At 34.3% G+C, this 19,330-nt stretch overlaps 1 protein-coding gene across 6 annotated transcripts in view; it reads right to left on the bottom strand.

Annotated features, from left to right (window-relative positions):
• PNPT1 (polyribonucleotide nucleotidyltransferase 1) overlaps nt 1-19,330 on the bottom strand; it is a 40,583-nt gene that overhangs the window by 2,244 nt on the left and 19,009 nt on the right. For 5 of the 6 annotated variants that reach the window (XM_055540145.1, XM_055540146.1, XM_055540148.1 and 2 more), the window contains 13 exons: nt 16,095-16,165; nt 14,110-14,146; nt 12,099-12,165; nt 11,918-12,007; nt 10,698-10,751; nt 5,545-5,651; nt 5,007-5,078; nt 4,857-4,920; nt 4,451-4,534; nt 4,045-4,128; nt 3,052-3,158; nt 2,906-2,961; nt 1,334-1,412 (listed from right to left, as the gene is read on the bottom strand). In XM_055540145.1, coding sequence (XP_055396120.1) covers nt 1,334-1,412; nt 2,906-2,961; nt 3,052-3,158; nt 4,045-4,128; nt 4,451-4,534; nt 4,857-4,920; nt 5,007-5,078; nt 5,545-5,651; nt 10,698-10,751; nt 11,918-12,007; nt 12,099-12,165; nt 14,110-14,146; nt 16,095-16,165 — 972 coding nt within the window. Of the gene's footprint in view, nt 1-1,333; nt 1,413-2,905; nt 2,962-3,051; nt 3,159-3,188; nt 3,361-4,044; nt 4,129-4,450; nt 4,535-4,856; nt 4,921-5,006; nt 5,079-5,544; nt 5,652-10,697; nt 10,752-11,917; nt 12,008-12,098; nt 12,166-14,109; nt 14,147-16,094; nt 16,166-19,330 lie in introns of those variants that run through there. The other variant, XM_055540150.1, reaches the window with a different exon arrangement.

Below are 19,330 nucleotides of genomic sequence, written 5' to 3' on the forward strand. Positions count from 1 at the left end.
TATTTTTTCAACTTTTCTTAGGTTTAAAAATTTTCAAAATGCTGAGGAAAAATAAATTGCAGTCTTATTATATATTCATGTACTCTTATTTTCTCAGAACAATGTCCTACATGTGATGGGACTTGTACCAAAGGTACTCGTACCTTTACTAGACACTCTCCAAAGTTTGCCCCAATTCACATTCCTGTATGTCCATTTTTATCTCTACACTCATGCACACTGGGAATTTTCAACTATCTGAAAAGCTGAAAAATGGGAACTTGGCTTTACCTGCATTTAAAAAAATTGCTATTGATACTGAATATCTTGGTCAAGTTAAAAAACAATTTTTCCATGTTCTTTGCTCATTTTTCCTATTGATACTCATCTTTCTTACTGGTTTATACAAGCCCTCAGTATATGTCATATGTTAAAGTATTTTTTCCCCTAAATTGCTGCTTGTCTTTCAAACTTACTATAATTTTGCCATAATTTTAAAAAATGATGGGGTCAAATGTTATCACTTTATTTACATTTTTGGCTTTGATATTATGCCGAAAAAGATTTTTCCAGTTCCAAGATTAATAAAATATCTGTATTTTCATCTAGTGTCCTGCCTCAACCCTTACCCTTCCTGATGTCCAGATTTTCTTTTTCTGCCCTCACTGCCTTAAAATTCTTTTTCTTTTTTACATTAACTTCTTGATCCAAATAGGACTTTGGTATAAAAAGAGGCAAGATCCTGTTTTATGAAAACAGGTTATTCCAATATGATTTATTGAATAATCTTGGTTTCTCAACTAAAAATGCAACTTTTAGTATGTATTATATTCTTATGCACATAACTGGGTTTATTTCTGATTTTTGTTGTCCATTTCTGGGCCAGTAATCTACTGTTTGATCCTGTATTTATATAATATTTTAATATTTGGTAAAACACCTATTATTTCTCTGCCCCATAGTATTCTCGAATGGTTTCATATTCTTAAGTCTTCCAAATATAGACTATAATAAAGATTAAGGACATCCTAAGAATTATCTTTACATGACTGGCTGGTCAGGAAAATTGGGAAAACAGGGCTATAGCTAGATATTTTTAGAAATTGCTATGTGTTAACTCTAGAACTGTTCCACTTCAAAACATTCAAGAATGTTTCTACTCCATCACTGAAGGAGAAACATTACTGGAAAACACTGTAAACCCTTTTGTCGAGCAGTATTTCTGTCTTTTTTGTTTTGTCTTTGTATTTAGTCTAGTAGTGGACAACGTGTACGGTTCTTACCAACCTAGGTAATTTCACTATGGTTATTTTCAGGCAGTTAAAATAATCAAATCTGCCTTTCTTGTTTTTACCTTTCGTTGATCAAGTTGTGTGTTGTGAAGTAGTACTGCAGTCATATTTGGATAGAGTTTAACCATTACTCCAGTGTCTCTACAGTAAGGAAATAAGCCTGATTAGAGTAATAAGGAACTTTATTCTACAGATAATTAAACTGTGGTTATGTTTTCACAGGAGAACAAAGTAAAAAAACACATAAAAATCACTCTCCAGTACATGTTTTTTATAACTATAAAAAGTATGATTATCTAAGTGGGATACTTATTTTTCCAATGGAAAATACACCTTGTATTTAAATACTTACGGATCAAAGGACAGAGAGAAGATAAAGGAAAAATAGGTAGGGAAAAGCTTTTGGAATATACATTCTTTTATATTTCTCTTCATAATATTTTCCAAAAACTTTGAAATGGCATTAAATATTTTAAAGTAAGTGTAGAATGATCAACCTGTTAAGTAGTGATTTAAGGAAGTGAAGTGAAATGAGTGAAAGTTGTTCAGTCGTGTCCGACTTTTTGCGACCTCATGGACTATATATAGTCCATGGAATTCTCCAGGCCAGAATACTGGAGTAGCCTTTCCCTTCTCCAGGGTATCTTCCCAATCCAGGGATCAAGCCCAGGTCTCCTGCATTGCAGGCAGATTCTTTACCAGCTGAACCACAAGGGAAGCCCATGAATATTGGTGTGGGTAGCCTATGCCTTCTCCAGTGGCTCTTCCCCGCCCAGGAATTGAACTGGGGTCTCCTGCATTGCATGCAAAGTGGATTCTTTACCAACAGAGCTATCAGGGAAGCCTGATTTAAGGAAGCGGGATAGATAAAATCAGGCACTTATTTTATTAAAAAATATATCTTTTTTCCTCTAATCTACTAAAATAAGCCAGCCCATTTCTTAGTTTTCACCTGTGATATTAAAAAAACTATTCCATTGTCTTTTATGATTCATTTCAATTAGTTCTGAACATTTATGTTACATCTGATAATTTCTTTTTTTTTCTTATTAAGTGAATTTTCTTTCTTCTGGTGGGGAGGTGGGAGGGAGGGGATGTGGGATAATAGTTCCCTGACCAGTGATGGAACCCACACCCCCTGCAGTGAAAGCCTGTAGTCTTAACCACTGGACTACAAGGGAAGTCCCCGAAAGGTAATTTTCTGATTGAGAAAATTCAGTCTTTTTAGCTATCTTAAAAAAATGAGTTGAGGTTGAAACTGGCATTTAAAAAATTGTACTACTTAGGCATTTAATACTATCTTGAAAACAAGTCAACAAGAAACTACCAAAAAGAAAAAAGTACAAAGAGAAAGGAAACATGTTTAATGGAAGATTAAAATGGTGGGAACTTTGGTTAAAGAAAACAGTTCAGTCAGAAAAATCTATTAGTATAATAATCACAGACCCATGTTCATGAAAATCTACAAACTGGTGTAGAAAATAAATTTTATCTTAAGAATAATGATTATATGGCATTTGACACATAATCTAAACACCTTATACTTTCAAACTAAATAATGCAAATGTGAAGTTAATATGAGGTTATAATATAAAATCTTACAAAAAGTAGCATAGTGTTTTAGTTGATATTACCTGATTTCAGTTATTGTGGCAGTGTACACTGCTCCAAATTCTAATTGCTGCTCTTGCTGTAAGTACAAAATAAACCATAAGATTCATAAAGAAAACAGTAACAAAAGGTAGGAAAAAAAAGTAACTATCAGAAGCTCAATACTTACATCATCTTTGCAGATATCAGTAATGAAGTCTCTTGCTTCATGCATGGCACCAGGTGTTGGTGCAAAGATAGAAAACGTTTCCTCATCTACCTGGCTAATAGTGACTCCTTTTAAAAAGATAATTTTACATATTGAAGTTAACTTGCTCATTCCAGTGGAGAAAAGCCTTAAAAGTAAATTTGAGAGCAGGGGGTGACCTGGAAGTAGCTGGGCAGGGTTGTCTGTTTAATCACAAGGAATCACGAAGGGATTCGTTCATCAACAAATACACACGGCACACCTGCTCTGTATCCAACACTGCACTAGGCCCTGGGGATGCAACAGTGAACAGTGTCCCTTTTCTTGGTGGGAGAAAACATTAAGTTCTAATTTTGGTTCTTGTGTTTTTAATTAGAAGAAACTATAGAACACTTTCCTCACTGTTTCTTTTTTTTCCCTCTTTTTAGAGTAGTCATCGGATGGATGAGGGATGAAATCATGTCATTTCTCAATCTTGGGAACTGCCTAAGGTTACTTGACTTCTTATGCTCCTTCTATAGCCTCAAAGCTGGTAAGTGACTAGGTATCCCAAAGATTGATTCCAGAAAAAAAAGCAAATTAAAGCATACTACTTCTACACATATTCTCTAAAGAAAATAAAAGTCTAAATAAATAAGACTAAGTGAAAAATAGAACTCATAATAAGAAAAATTAAAGGAAACTCTTCTAACGTGAAAAAGTAGTTTTTCTAAATGTCTGACTTTAAAATGTTGAAGCAAAAAGGATTAATTCTAAGTCACTCTTCTTGAATATAATTAAAGATGATCGTTTACTAATTAAGAGGCGTACACAGAAATAAAGACATGTCAATGTTACATCCTTTTCTCATCTCATTGAAATGTGTTACATTTCTCATTTCTCAAACATATTTTTGGAGAAACACAGTAGAGGCAAACTTAATGGCAAACTTACATGACCTAAATAAAAAAATCCCAAACTTCGTACAACTCTTACCTGTTTCAGCCTGAAGTTTTTTTAAATGATATCCACCCGGTCCAACAAATTTTGCTCGTTTTGATAACGGAACCTGAACAGTTTCTGAAATGTAGCATAAACAAAAATAGAAATAATTCATATTCATTCATATATATACATATGTATGTATGAACCTAAAAATGTACTGTTTAGTCAAGACTTGGCTAAGACACTTGTACAAATATTTTAGTATGAAACAGAAAAACAGTTTACTACGTGACTAAAAAAGTTCTTATGTTTCAGATTATCCCCTCAAATTTAAAGTATTTTAACTATAAAAGCATTTAAATTGTTTTGTGTATAGATTAAAAAAATTTTTTTAAATAGCAGTGTACTTCCATATAATGTTTACCTTATCATCAAATCAATAATTTTAATGTATTACCTACAACAGGTCCATTTTCTTTTCTAGATGCTCGAGGTTTTGAAATAGTTTTGTTCATTATCTGTAATATCTCCTTTTTTGCCACTAGAAGAAATAAAAACATAATAATCAAAGTTCTTCGCATCTCAATTACCTTAAAAATTCTACTTGTATTCCCCTCTCCATAAATCCTATCTTGGGGAGGCAATTTGTAAAAACTGAATTTTCACTGGTCATCCACTTTGGTGATAGTTATGTACCTAGAAACTTAATACTTCTTGATTTAGGTTATCACATTAAATTTCATTTTCTAAAGCAGTATTTTAGAATAAGCCTATTTTAAATAATAAGCCTAATGGGCATTATAATTCACATTTAACACATAGACAGTGATGAAAGAAGAATCAGGCATACTGGCTTGGCGTACCTGAGGCTTGCTGAATGGCCTCCATTACAATTTTTATCGGTATTCCAGGTAATTTGATGTCAGCCTAATATGGAAGAGCCAAAAAATTATATAAATATTGATTTCTGATATTAACTATTTAAAAACAAAATAAAATAGGTTCTAAAATACCTGCAATGCAGTTATTCCTTTAGAAGTGCCAGCTATTTTGAAATCCATGTCACCATGGTAATCTTCAATCCCCTTAAACAATTAAAAAAATTATGATATAATAATAGTTTTAAACAAAAGTGAAATTCACCCATAGTCACTGTAGAGGAATTTTTAAAAATAGCTCTGTAAGTGAACTATGTCCTTTAGAACATATATATTTCACATATTAATAAAATAAAAAACTCATGTATTAAATACAAAAAAAATATGGAGTTTTAAGTTACATATATTTCATTAGAAAATCAGTTTATTTTTAGATAATGTCCCATAAATGCATAAGGACTAATTTATAATCATCTTAAAGTGAGCCAATATGAATACTCATACTGTAATATTTGTTTTTAACTCATATCCTATAAAATCCAAGGCAGATATGCAGGAGAAAGTTAAGAAGACGGATTTCTATTTTTCCAGCACTAGCATTCTTCTAAGCACTTTGTTTACAAAGTGTGTATAATCTTCACTGTTAAACATTTGAAAAGGTGAATATACTTGCCAGAATATCTGTCAGCAAACGATAGTCTTCTATTTCACCTTTGTCAGGACTGTTTTTGGTGACCAATCCTATTGCCACACCTGCCACAGCAGATGAAATTGGCACTCCTATAATGAGAAAAGAACTTGTGTACAATGTGTACGTATCAGCCGAACATAGGTTATTCATCGTTCTGTTGATATTTTAATATAAGGGGATGGTGTTCTATATTGACAATTATCAAAACTAAGTTAGAGGAAGTCAAAGTGAAAGTTGCTCAGTCCTGTCCGACTCTCTGCGACCCCATGGACTATACAGTTTGTGGAATTCTCCAGGCCAGAATACTGAAGTGGGTAGCCTTTCCTTTCTCCAGGGGATCTTCCCAACCCAGGGACTGAACCCAGGTCTCCCACATTGCAGGCAGATCCTTGACCAGCTGAGCCGCGATGGAAGCCTTAATAAATCATCTGCCTGCCTCATTTCTTCTTAAATATATAATAAAAGTCCTTTAACATAATTCTTTGTTCTCAACAAAAACTTCCCTAATAGTGGCAAACTTAACTTTGAAAGTAATCCATTTCTTTGTGTTTTGCTTTTGGAGCCTTCTTTTTGAAAAATAATCATGTACTTGATAAATCTATTTAGCCTGAGTCCTTCAGTCCACCTCCCCATGACAGCACCATTAGATTTTGTGTATCCTCCCAAAAATTATACCCAGGGAATCTAAATGTGAGTCTAATCTTTTACCTTATTCTTTTGAATAGCTGCAGAGTACTCCCTGTATGTGTTTATAAGCTACACAGTAGAAGTGGGGTTACTGAGTTGAAGCGGGTGTGGATTTACATTTCTTATAATGTCAAACTGTCTTCCACAGTGTTTAGTATTTTATACTTTTACCAGCAGTATATGATGCTCCCTGCTATTCTACATTCTTGTTAATTTTTGTTAAATCTTTTGACCTTTGCCATCTGAATGATAAAGATGGTAACTTCCTCTTTTTAACTTGATTTCTGCTTTTATTAGTGAAGTTGAACTTTTAAAAAATGTTTTTAAACCATATTTCTTTTTCTGTGAACTGGCTCTTCATGGCCTTCAGCCTTTTTCTTACATTGTTGTTAGTCTTTTGTTATTGATTTATAAGAGTTTTTAATATGGATTGACCTTTGTTAAATATGTAGACTGTTACAGTAAATAAAATAACAAATATGAAATACATGATAAAATATTATTTTCTAGTCTGTTGATCTTCTTGTGTTTTTTCCTGTATAGGATTTTGTATGTAATCATAGTTCCTGGATTTTGCTTAGAAAGGTTTTCTTTTTTAAAAATTTTTTTGGCTGTACTGCATGGCTTGTGGGATCTTAGTTCCCCAACCAGGGGTTGAACCCAGGCCACAGTAGTGAAAGCACTGAGTACTAATCCCTGGATGGCCAGGGAATTCCCTGCTGCTGCTGCTGCTAAGTTGCTTCAGTCGTGTCTGACCCTGTGCGACCCCATAGATGGCAGCCCACCAGGCTCCCCTGTCCCTGGGATTCTCCAGGCAAGAACACTGGAGTGGGTTGCCATTTCCTTCTCCAATGCATGAAAGTGAAAAGTGAAAGTGAAGTCGCTCAGTCATGTCCAACTCTTCGCGACCCCATGGATTGCAGCCTACCAGGCTCCTCCACCCATGGGATTTTCAAGAGTGGGTTGCCATTGCCTTCTCCAGGGAATTCCATAGAAAGGCTTTATTTTTTTCTGTCCAAGAGTTTCATAAAATCTTGTTTAATTTTTTAAAAGGAAGTTTAAAGTTTTGATCACTTGAAACTTATTTGGCATAAAGGAATGTGGTAGAGATCTCATTTCATATTCTTTACGTCCAGTTTTAACTATCACCTATAATGTTGATGACTTAAAAATCTACCCCTCCTACCTAGTTCTCTCTGCTAAACCTAGATCTGTACAACCCATCTGCCTGCTGGATATCTCCAGCTAAATGTCCCTCAGTTCAGTTCAGTTCAGTCGCTCAGTCGTGTCGGACTCTGCGACCCAATGAACTGCAGCACGCCAGGCTTCCCTGTCCGTCACCAAATGTCCCTGCTGCTGCTGCTGCTGCTAAGCTGCTTCAGTTGTGTCTGACCCTGTGCGACCCCATAGATGGCAGCCCACCAGGCTCCCCTGTCCCTGGGATTCTCCAGGCAAGAACACTGGAGTGGGTCCAAATGTCCCTAATGCATCTTAAATATGTAAATAAATATAAAATTTTAAATTTCAAAATTTAATCACCCTCAATAAAACCCTTTTCTCCTGCATTCCCTGTCTTGATTGAAAGCAATGACATATTAGAATCAACACTTCTTTCTTCATTTCCTTCACCTAATCAAGTCACAAAAATCTGATTAGAGGTTAATCCTCTAAATATTTTTTTTGTAGAAAATCTGTCTTTTCCTCCAAATACTGAAATATCCATTGCTACTTTTTTAGTCCAAGTCCACACTATTTTTCCCCCTGGCTAGAGTTTCCCTGTCCAGTTTTCAGATTTTTAGCTCCCCTACCCGCTACCCCAGCTCCTATTCTCTCCCACATCATCGCCTACATCTATCATGTAAGCTAGGAATAACTACCCCCAAAAGAACAGCAGATTCACATCATGCTACTTTTCTCTATAAAATCCTTCAAGTTCCCCATTACTTGCTTTCAGGAATTTTTTATGTAAGTTCTGTGGTCAAAAAGTTAGGGAAATATCCTGTTCCTAGAGATTCAATATTCACATTAACCTATTTAGGTTTATTTAAACCATATTAAACAAACTTGTTTAATCCTGTGTAAACATATTTTTTTTCATAGTATATAACAATCAACATCCTGTGGTACTCTCTTTCATGGAATACTGAGTTAGGAAAATTTCAAACTCTTTAGTATAATAATGATCTTTGAAATACAGTCCCAGTGTATTACATCATCACACCTTTCAAATATATTTCAGAAACACACTATACTGTTTCATAACTTTGCACATGCTCCTTTCACATGAAATATGGGCCTTATTATAATATGCCTGCTCAACAACCACTCAGCCTTTAAATTCACATGAAATGTAGCTGTCTCTATGAAGCCAATTATGTTCAACCTAGTTCTTCATCTGTATTGTACATATTTGTATTATCTCTTTGATGTGTTAGTATCTTTATGTTTGTTTTTGTTCCTGTAAACTTTTAAAAAACTGGGTATCCCTGTAGCATAGATAGCGTCTGATGTAAGACATTGCAAGCACTCATGTTATTTGAATTGAATACCATTTGTTGGCTGTTCCCGTAGAATCTGACATTCATTCTTATCAACTTCTTTTTCTATTTGGCTCCTTATTTTTTAATGTTAACATTTTTTTTTAAGAGATCAAAACTGTCATTTAACACATTATTCACATACTACTTTTTATCAGTATCTTTTTATTGGCAGACCAGTATTCTTAGTAAATTCAATAACATTTTTAGTCAGTTTTTAAGGACAAGGTTTAGGATGGAGCATCTTCAAGCTCCAATTCAGAACTCTCTCCAACCTACGATCAGATTATGTAGTCCTGGCTGCTCACCCTTCAACTAGTTACAAAAAGTATACTTATCATCCATTATCAATTTCTGCATCCTTTTCTGCCAAGGTCACAAACTGCTAAGCTGAGCTCTAGATACACTGTACAAGCCCCATCCTCCCTCTGCTCTATGGCATGGCTTACTTGGAGTGACTCTTCTACCTCCTTGTTAAAATACTTATACACTAGGGTCACTGTCAAGTTCACTGGGTTATTACACTTTACAGGAGATACATATATCTTTCAAAAGTAAGAATTCTTTTGTTTTTTTTTTTGGTATACTAACCTCCAGGATTTCTCCAATACTGCCAAACTGGTTCAGTTATCTTATCCTGAAATTCTCATTACTTAGGATGAATTTATCTAGACCTGAAATCTGAATTCATTTAGAGCAGATAAAGACTCTCTTGTGATCTTTTATCTTTCAGTTCACCTTTTTCAGGATTTGTTCTGTGTTTTCCAATATGAGATTGTAAGAGTGATAAATGCAAGCTGCATGAGACAGAGCCTTTGTTTTGTTCACCACCAAGTCCCAAGAGTTTAGATCAGTGCTTGGCACAGAGTTAGCATACAATAAAGATTTTTGAATTAATATATGAAAGTGAAAATAGACATGGTATTTTAACCAGCTACCTTAAATATCAGGTTATGTTTTCCTTCCACTGAACAGAACTAGAAAACTGCCTTTAATTGCCTTTAGCTTTTTTGCTTTGCCCTGTTTTAAGGTTTTAGATAATGGTATCATGATGGCTCTGTGGTAAAGAATCCGCCTGCTAATGCAGGAGACGTGGGTTCAGTCCCTGGGTTGGGAAGATCCCCTGGAGAAGGAAATGGCAACCCACTCCAGTATTCTTGCTGGGAAAATTCCATGGACAGAGGAGCCTATAGGCTACATACGATTCATGGGGTTGCAGAGTCAGACATGACTGAGTGATTTAACACACATTATACACTTAGACCATTCTTTAATTTCATTCTTCATTATATCATCCTTTCTTTTTCCTTTTCTGTACTGTAAATGTGAGAACTTATAGGGAACTGTGTGTGGCCTCTTTGTCTTTAGGTTCCTCTTCTCTTTCTTCTTAAATAGCATCACTGGTAATTGGCAGATACTGTTTTCAGAGTCTCTTAACATGCTGCTTCTTTCCTTTTTGGTGTTTCAGATCCAGAGATTATACTGAACCACTTGCAGTCTTCCTTCCTAAAGTTCTGTGTACTCGTCTATGAGTGGCTTTCTTCCCAGGGTTTGCTTAAAACGACTGAAAGATTACATAAATTATTTTCCTTTATGGGTCCTAATACTTCTGCTTGCTAAGCCAACCTTCCTTAGTGAATGGTATCAATTGCAGAGCTCTCAAAAGCCCAAGGGGTCACCAAATAAATAATTTCAATTTATTACTTTTAGCCAAGAATAAGAATTTCAGCAGATACCTGTAGTTGAAACTGTGCTTTTTAATTATCATCCTTCTGGCCTGGTTTGGTAATCTGTAATCTGACTTCTTCAAGTCTTGCTAAAATACAATTTAAAAAAATCCTATATTTTATTACTGATTAAGTCTATATTATATAAATAAGCTTTGGTAGTTTTGAGACATAATTCTTTTACCTGCATCCATTAATGCTAAACTTCCACCACATGCAGATGCCATAGAAGATGACCCTATAAAAACAAAGGAAAATACTTGCTTTAATATTGATTTTTGTTAAATGTAGAAAATTGCTACTGTTAGTTATTTCCTTACAATTACTCATTTGTAATTTAAATATTCAGTACTCTTTCCTTCTTTTTAAAAGCACTTAAGGCAAGCTCTCCTAAACCACAGAGTACAGAGCTGCACAATGTGACAGCCATTAGCAACGTGTGGCTAAATTTAAATTATCTGAAATAAATTCAGTCCCTTAGCTGAATTTAGCACAGCACAGAGAAAGAGAATTTCTGTCACCACAGAAAGTTCTATTGGACAGCAGTACTAGAGATTCTGCTTCTAAGAAACTACCAGAAAAACCAGCATGCCTCTTTTTTTGCTTAACTAGGAGGCAGTTAAAAATACAGGGCTCTAGCTCTCTTGCTAGGCCATAAGCTATAGCTTAATCACACCCAGTAAAGAACTGAAAGTCCTAGTTTAAATTCTGAACTTTGGTATTTTTTACAAAATATCTATAACCATCTGATCTAGATAGGCTACATGTTTGAGAATCCTGTGCCCTTTCTGCCTTTAATGATTATGTTACCTTCCCTTGACCTGTGGAACGAGTTTCAATTTAAATTTGACTTTTGGGAATTTCCTGGCAGTTCAGTGGTTAGGACTCTGTGCTCTCACTGCCAAGGCGTAGGTTAAATCCCTGGCTGGAGATCTAAAAGAACTAAAATCCCACAAGCTGCATGGCATGGCAAAAAAAAAAAAAAGATAATTTCTCTTGAAAAAATAAAAAAATAAATTTGACTTTTTAAACCCAGCCTCTCTCTGTGATATCTTCTTTTATTTATGATACATGACAAGTGTCCCCTGCTTAACGGTTCACTATATTTTACCCCCCTTCCTCTTTCCAAGCTGGCCTTGCTCTATGGTTAGTTTATAAAAATAAGGAAACAACCAAAACTTGATCTACTGCAAGAGAGACACAAAGATAAACATTTTTTTATATTGTTTTCAAAACATTAGTTAAGAACAGAGATTCTGACAAGTATATGATTAAACACATTTTTCTCTTGCAGTGGTTTTGCGTACTACAGTAATAAATGTAATGAAACATTACTTATGAAAAGCTAAAACTATAACAGGGAGTCCATTCTTTTTCAATAGGAAAAATGTTTCAAAACCATACCATTTGACTCTAGTACTTCCGAGGTGACTCTTATGGTGAATGGAAAATCTTTAGGAATAACAGGATACAGAGCTCTCTCAGCAAGAGCACCTAAATCAGAATAGAAAATAATGAGCAAAAAACAAAAAAAAATGCTAAGTCTCTTTAATAAAATCATGTATATACAGAGATTTGTACTTACCATGCCCAAGTTCTCTTCTATTTATACCAGTGACTTTGCCAATTTCATTAGTTGCATAGGGAGGAAACTTAAAAAACCAAACAAAAAAAAAAGCACGTACATATACAATTGACATGGAAAGATATCCCATATATATAAATAAGTTACAAAAATAAATAGAATCCCTTATTTGTTAAAAAAAAAAAAAAAAAGGGAAAAAAGTACATTCATACACACAGAAAATGTCTGGACCGCTAAGACATATACCAAACTGCTAAAAGTAGCTATTTCTAGTGTTTATATCACCTGGGGTAGGAAATAGATGGTTATGAGGATTTACAACTCAAACGTCTATAATATTTAAATTGTTAACAATAACAAAATACTATATTTTTATAATACAGGAAATATACATTTAAAAAAAAATGCACATCAAGGAAACAGATCTTTTCCAATAAGGGTATTACTTTAGCCAAGAGTTGCAAATTATTTTATTTGATTGATATACTGTCTTAAAAGAATGTAAACTAGATGTAGTTGTTTAAACTGAAATTTCCTGTAAAAATCTGGAATTCCACTTACTTTAACTAAATATTTTTTACAAAGAGAGATGGAACATGAATCTGATAAGGTCTCTAGATCTAGCGGTCACTTTGCAGGAGATGGACCACTGAACTGTACCATGAGTGCAGTTAGCACCCAGGCTGTGGGGAGTACTGCAGGTCAGATGGCTCTGGGAGTTCAACAGAAAGACTGTAAAGAAAAGAATATGATGGAGGAGAGACCTGTAGACAAAAAGAGACTTAAAGACTATCAAATTTAAAAAAAAAATGGACAAGACTAACACTGCTGTATCTAGGGATGTGTGACAGAAACCCAAGGAAGTGATTACTGTTAATATAAAACTTAGAAGAGTAGTTACTTTTAGGGAAAGAAGGTTTTTAAGACTGGGATGAAAAACATGGAAGGACTGACTGGACACATTCTATTCTATGACTCTGGTGGTAGTTACAAGGATGTCTGTCTTATGAAAACTCATTAAGTCATCCTTTGTTTTATATGGTTTTTAGTATCTGTATTTTATGATAAAAAGATTTTTTTAAAAAAATGAAATAAAATAGCAATACAGCCCGTATCTTTCTTCTGCCTCTGCCCTCACCTCTTTTCCCAATTATCAGCTAGAGCTGTATTTTTTGCAGGTGCCCTTTTTAAAGTCTTTATAAAGATTTTTTTTAAAGACTGCAATGTGCTTTTCAGTTCTTGACCTAAGATTTGCCTTATCAATTATAATTCCTCTCTGGCTTCTCTAGCATCTGTATATATCCCAAACAGGATATTAGGGATTTAAAACCTGTGAGAATCTCCAGGTTTAGATATTCTCTAGCATATATTTTCTACATGAAATATTCTCTATTAGCTATAGCAGATTCAACAAAATTGAGATGCTGGGATTCTGGGCAGCCAATAGCAGCCACTCAAAAGGCCTGCTGCTGTTACACTAGTCTCCCAAACTGTGTGCTTCAAATACTAAAATTAGAGTGCTATATGGCTGTGTCACGTCTGGTCCCTTAGGAAAGCTAATCAAAAACTCAATTACATGTACTGATATCATACATAAAATAATTTAACATTAAATACCTCAGTTCTTTTGCTGCTAATCAAATAAGTAAAAATATGAACATTTACGTGAACTAAAGGGAGATGGTGATTTGCCTGTTGAAGTATTTGAAAAGCCCCACTTGTTGGACATACATGTGAACAGTTACAACTCTTTGACTAATACAATATTGTCTACTATACTTTAGCCTTTATGTATTGACTCAGAACAGGATGTTGTTGGTTGGAAAGGTATTACTTGTCTCTCTACTCTCTAAATCCCTCTGCAAGCATTAAAATAAGTGCCCAAACCTTAACAGATACATGATAAAACTGGCATAGTAAAATGTTAATGGCAGGAACCTAGGTGGTGGATATACAGGTTATCTACTGTAAAAATCTTTCAAAATAAAATACTGGGAAAAATTCACCTTACCTCATAGTGCAGCATGAAATTTTTATCTTTTATTCCACTACAAACAAAAAGCATAATATTAAAGATACCATGCAGATATAAATTTATTCAATAAACAATGAAAAAAGATGTAAGGGAATTTAAAAAACTGGTTATTAAGGAAAACTGGTCTGAAATTGAATACCAGAAGAATTAGAAGGATGAATGTCAGAGTCAGTTGTGTCCCCCCACCAGGGTTGGGGCTTTTGAAGGAATTCTACACAGATTTAAGAAAACAATTTTGCTTCAAATAAAGACTTAGATATCCAGACTTAAATACTAAGACAATAGACACATTTTAAAGCATTAATAACTAGTGAGAATCCTAAATGTTACAAACATTTAAATCTCAGTTATGATCTTCTAAGTCAAACGTGAAATGAAAATCAATAACTGAAATGATATAACTGAGAACAATCAGAGGATCTGACAGGCAAAGATTTTTTTCAGGGTTTGAAAAGATTGAAAAGAGAACTGTTATTGAATGTACAACATTGGGGAGAATAAAGATGAGAAGAAAAAATTCCTGGAAGCAGGAAACCAAATTTTTTTTAACTGAGGAACACAGGTTCTTGGCACAAACAGTGTTCCCTTTGAGTGGAATTACAAAAGGCACCTCTTTGTACAGAGGATTTAGAAAGTCTTGAGCCAGGGCTGGATCTGTACAACCATAAATTACAGCTTTTTGTAAAGAAACTTGAAAACAAGACACCTCCAGAAGACTAAAGCAATCATCGATTTAGGGGGCTAGAGAGGAGCCTAGGGATCATTAGCTAAGTACCTGCACTTTATAAGGTGAGAAGACAAAAGACCAGCATAGATGTGTGATATGTACCACCTCACTTACAGAGGTTATAGACCTGGGACTAGAATGCAGAGAGGTACCCTGGCCAAAGCCAGTACACACACTTATGAAGCTGTGTTGCCTCCTAGAAGAAAGGAGTCAGCATGAAGAAGAACAGGGCAACCAAGTTTTTGCCTAGGTGGGAATTTAAAATACAGAAGTTTAAGAGCTCCCCTGCCACAAAGAATCATGATTATGATGAACATTCAAGTCTTATACATGCAGCTGCATTGTTACTTTTATTAGGTACATGAAAAATAATTAGTGATGCTGTCATGAAGATGGGCATCCCTGGTGGCTCAGTGGTAAAAAAATCTTCCAGCCAAGGCAGGAGACGCGAAGACATTTGGGTTCGATCCCTGGGTCAAGAAAATCCCCTGGAGAAGGAAATAGCAACCTACTCCAATATTCTTGCCTGGGAAATCCCATGGACAAAGGAGCCTAGTGGGCTACAGTTCACGGGGTCACCGAAGAGTTGGACACGACATGGTGACTAAACAACAACAATCTTGAAGGTACTGGGGATTATCTTCATCAGCTGGGAAACAGGAAATGGGAGGTGGTCCTTTGGTCATTTGAGACCCTTAATAAAGGAAAGGGAAGCAACCCTGTTAGGCACTGAGGAAAATCTGTGGCTGTGAGTTCAGAACTCTGCTGCAGAAATGTTGGTGAGGACTGTAATATAGATTCTGATCATATAAAATTGATCAACATGATTTTACTGCTGACTTTTTTGGAACAGAGCAGGAGAATCAAGTATTTTTTAAAACACAAGTTCAAATGTACTTAGAAATAGATAAGTTTTTTTCATTTAACAACTTCCGGATTCTTTTTGGGAACTGGGATTCTTATTATTAATGGAAATAATCTGGAAAAATACTCTGGAAAAATCTATCCAGAGTAATGGTTCTAGAGATAAGAGAATAAACTAAATGTACCCATGCTAGAGAATTAAATGCTTTGTTTGAATAAGTAAGTCAGGAGACAAATATAGCACAGAAAAACCCTTGCAATCACTACTAGGTAAACAGAAAAATTAAGTATAGAGATACAGGCTTTAATAAATGATAATATGCCACATGAATTATATATTGTAACATCATAACCAGGAAACATAACTTACTTTATAGCTGTTATAATTCGGTCTGACTTAAAATTGGATTCTAATGAATCAAATGTAACAGTACAAAGCACCTAAAAAAGAAAAAAATAAAATTCTTCAGGCTTTAATTTACTAACAACAAAGATGAAAATGAAAAACATGTGAAAAACTCATTTAGCTTTTAAAGAAATAAGTACATTCTATTCAAAGCTTGCCAAGGTACAATAAACATTTATTCAAGGTACAGTAAACATTAGAAATTATATAATTTACATATAACTTTATATGTAAATTTCAATAATCCAGATGTCTAATATCACATAGACTACATATGAAAGATATTAGGAGTGCTGGGGGAGGAGGACAAGAAGAGGAGTACTTATAAACCTGCCCATAAAGGAATCTTCAATAAAAGTTCAGCCAATAAAAAACTTCCTGCTTAAAACTGGAAAAAATTAAAAAAAGTCAATCTAAGAAGACTGGAGGGACATAATATAATCCAGAGACCCTACACTGTATCATTCACAACATTCAGGATACAACCTACAAGAAAACAGAAGATAGGGGCCCATTTAAAAGAAAAGACAAGAACAGAGACATCCTGAGCGGATTCAGATGTTGGATTAAAAGAAGATTTTCAACAGCTTACTATTATATTCAAGGACATAAAAAAAAACCAACAAATTCTAGAACTGAAAAATAATATAATGCAAATATAATGCAAGAGTCAGTGAATATGAACAAGGATTAAAAGAAACTGCCCAACCTATAGAACAAAAAGCAGAGAAAAAAGAACACAGCCTCCAGGACCTATGGGACAATATCAAACGGCCTAAACATATATACTGGCAATCCCAGAATGAGAGAAAAGTGAGAATGAGATAGAAAAAATATTTGAAGAAATTACAGCTGTAATTTCTTAAGTATGATGAAAGATACAAATTTACAGGTTTAAAGCTTAGGAAATTCTTAGGATAAATACAAGAAAACCACACTTGTCATAGTCATGCTGCTGAAAACCAAAGACAAGGAAAACCTTGAAAGCACCCGGATAAAACAATAAATTACAGGGACAACGATAAATGAATGAGTCCTGACTTCTCATAGAAAAAGGAAAACAAAAAGGAACAGACCATTTCTTTGAGTGCTAAAAGATATCAACCCAGGATCTATATTCTGGCAAAAAGATTCTTTGTAAAAGATAAAGACATTTTCAGATAAATGAAAAATAGTAATTTGTTATCATAAGATCCAAAGGACAATACTAAAGTCTTGTCAGATTGAAGGAAAATAACAACAAATGGAAACTTGGATCTTCAGGAAGAAATAAAAACCATCAGAAATGTCAAATATGTGGGTCAATATAAAAGTCTATCTTTTTTTCTTATTGTTTAAAATAAAGGTCATAATGTTGCCTTGTAGAGTTGTAAAACATATAACTCATGAAGTAAATACAGCATAAAGGATAGAATGAGGGGCAAATATACCTAAACGGTTGTACTTTACTCACTTTGTGTGAAGTGGGAAAAATTAACTGTAAAAAGACTATGAAAAGTTAAGGATGTATTCTCTAATAGTAACCATATAAAATAATATAGAAGTATAGCTAAAAAGCAAATACACAAATTAAAATGGAGATCTTAAAAAATACTCAATTAATCCAAAAAGAAGGCAGAAGGAATAGGGAAAAAAAAAAGGGGGGGGGGGGCTAGACAAAAAAACAAATAATCAAATGACAGACTAAATTCAATTAATAATTAAACTGAACCTTAATGAATGAAACACTCCAGTTAAAAGGCAGAGATTGTCAGAATGATTAACAAAAGTATACAAAATATCTTAATGGAGCTATTTAATTTTTGGGAATTCCCTGGTGGTCCAGTGGATAGGACACCACACTCTCATAGTGAGGGCCCAGGTTCAATCCCTAGTTGGGGAACTAAGATCCCACAAGTGACTCAGCATGGCCAAAAAAATAAAAATAATAAACTTTTACTAAAAGGCATAAAAGAAAACACAAATCAGAGAAGACAGATTATATTTATTGAAAAACTGATTGAAATTGTGAAAATACCATTTTTTACTCATTCCATAAAGTCAGTGCAAAGCCAATCTAAATCACTGATTTAAATGAAAGAACAAAGGTACCAGAATAGCTAAGACAATTTTGGGGGGGAGGGAAGGAAGAATAAAAAGGGAGGTTTTATCTCTCAGGTATTAAAATATATCCCCCAACTATAATAATTAAAGGAATATGACACTGGCCCAGGGAACTCACAAACAATGGAACAGAGTATATAGTTCAAAAATGTACATTTTCAATATGATAAGGTGACTACAAATTAATGGGAAAAAATAAATTTTTAGTAAACACTGTTGCAAAACTGACTCACTCTGGAGGGTTTTGCCTCACACCATGTATAGGAATAAACTCCAAGACAGATATAGCTAAAACTAGAAAGTTAATAGTAGGTACATAATTCTATGCCTTTGGAGTAAGGATTTCTTAAAGAAGATCTCAAAGATTTTAGGCTCACTGTAGACAGATATAGGCATGCCTCATTTTACTGTACTTCACTGTATTGTGTTTAACTTTTTAATTATTTGCCAATAACGATTTTTTTTAAAGCAAGCTGAAGGTTGCTTGACCCAGGTTTGTGGCAAACCTGGGTCAAGCAGGCATCTCAGCACCATTTTTCCAACAGCATTTACTCCCTTCTTGTCTTTTGTCACATTGTAGTTAATTCTTGAAATTTTCAAAACCTCCACCAGTAAAAAGATTATGACTTGCTGAAGGCTCAGATGATGGTTAGTGTTTTTTTAACAGTATTTTTAAATTAAGGTTTGTACAGTTATTGAAGACATATGCTATCATGTACTACGGACTACAGATAGTTTAAAATGTAAGTTTTATACGTGCTGGGAAACCAAAAAATTTGTGTGATTTGCTTTGCTGTGGTATTTATCGTGCTGGTTTGAAACTGAACTTGCAGTATATCCGAGGTATGCCTCTAGTAGACTACCACAAACAAAGCTAGAAGGCTTATAATTTGTATGTATACAAATCATACAAATTATGGTCGCTGAAAAGGATTCATATTTAAAACACATAAGAATTCACTAAAAAATAGCATGAAAAAGACAGTAAACTATATTTTAAAAAAAGAAAAAAAAATTGGTCAAAGGATATAAGTAGATAATTCATGAAAGAGCAAACCTAAACTAAGGCTACCACTTTGTTGAACTCTAGGGACACT

Source organism: Bubalus kerabau, chromosome 11, assembly GCF_029407905.1.
Source record: "Bubalus kerabau isolate K-KA32 ecotype Philippines breed swamp buffalo chromosome 11, PCC_UOA_SB_1v2, whole genome shotgun sequence".
Taxonomy (NCBI): domain Eukaryota; kingdom Metazoa; phylum Chordata; class Mammalia; order Artiodactyla; family Bovidae; genus Bubalus; species Bubalus kerabau.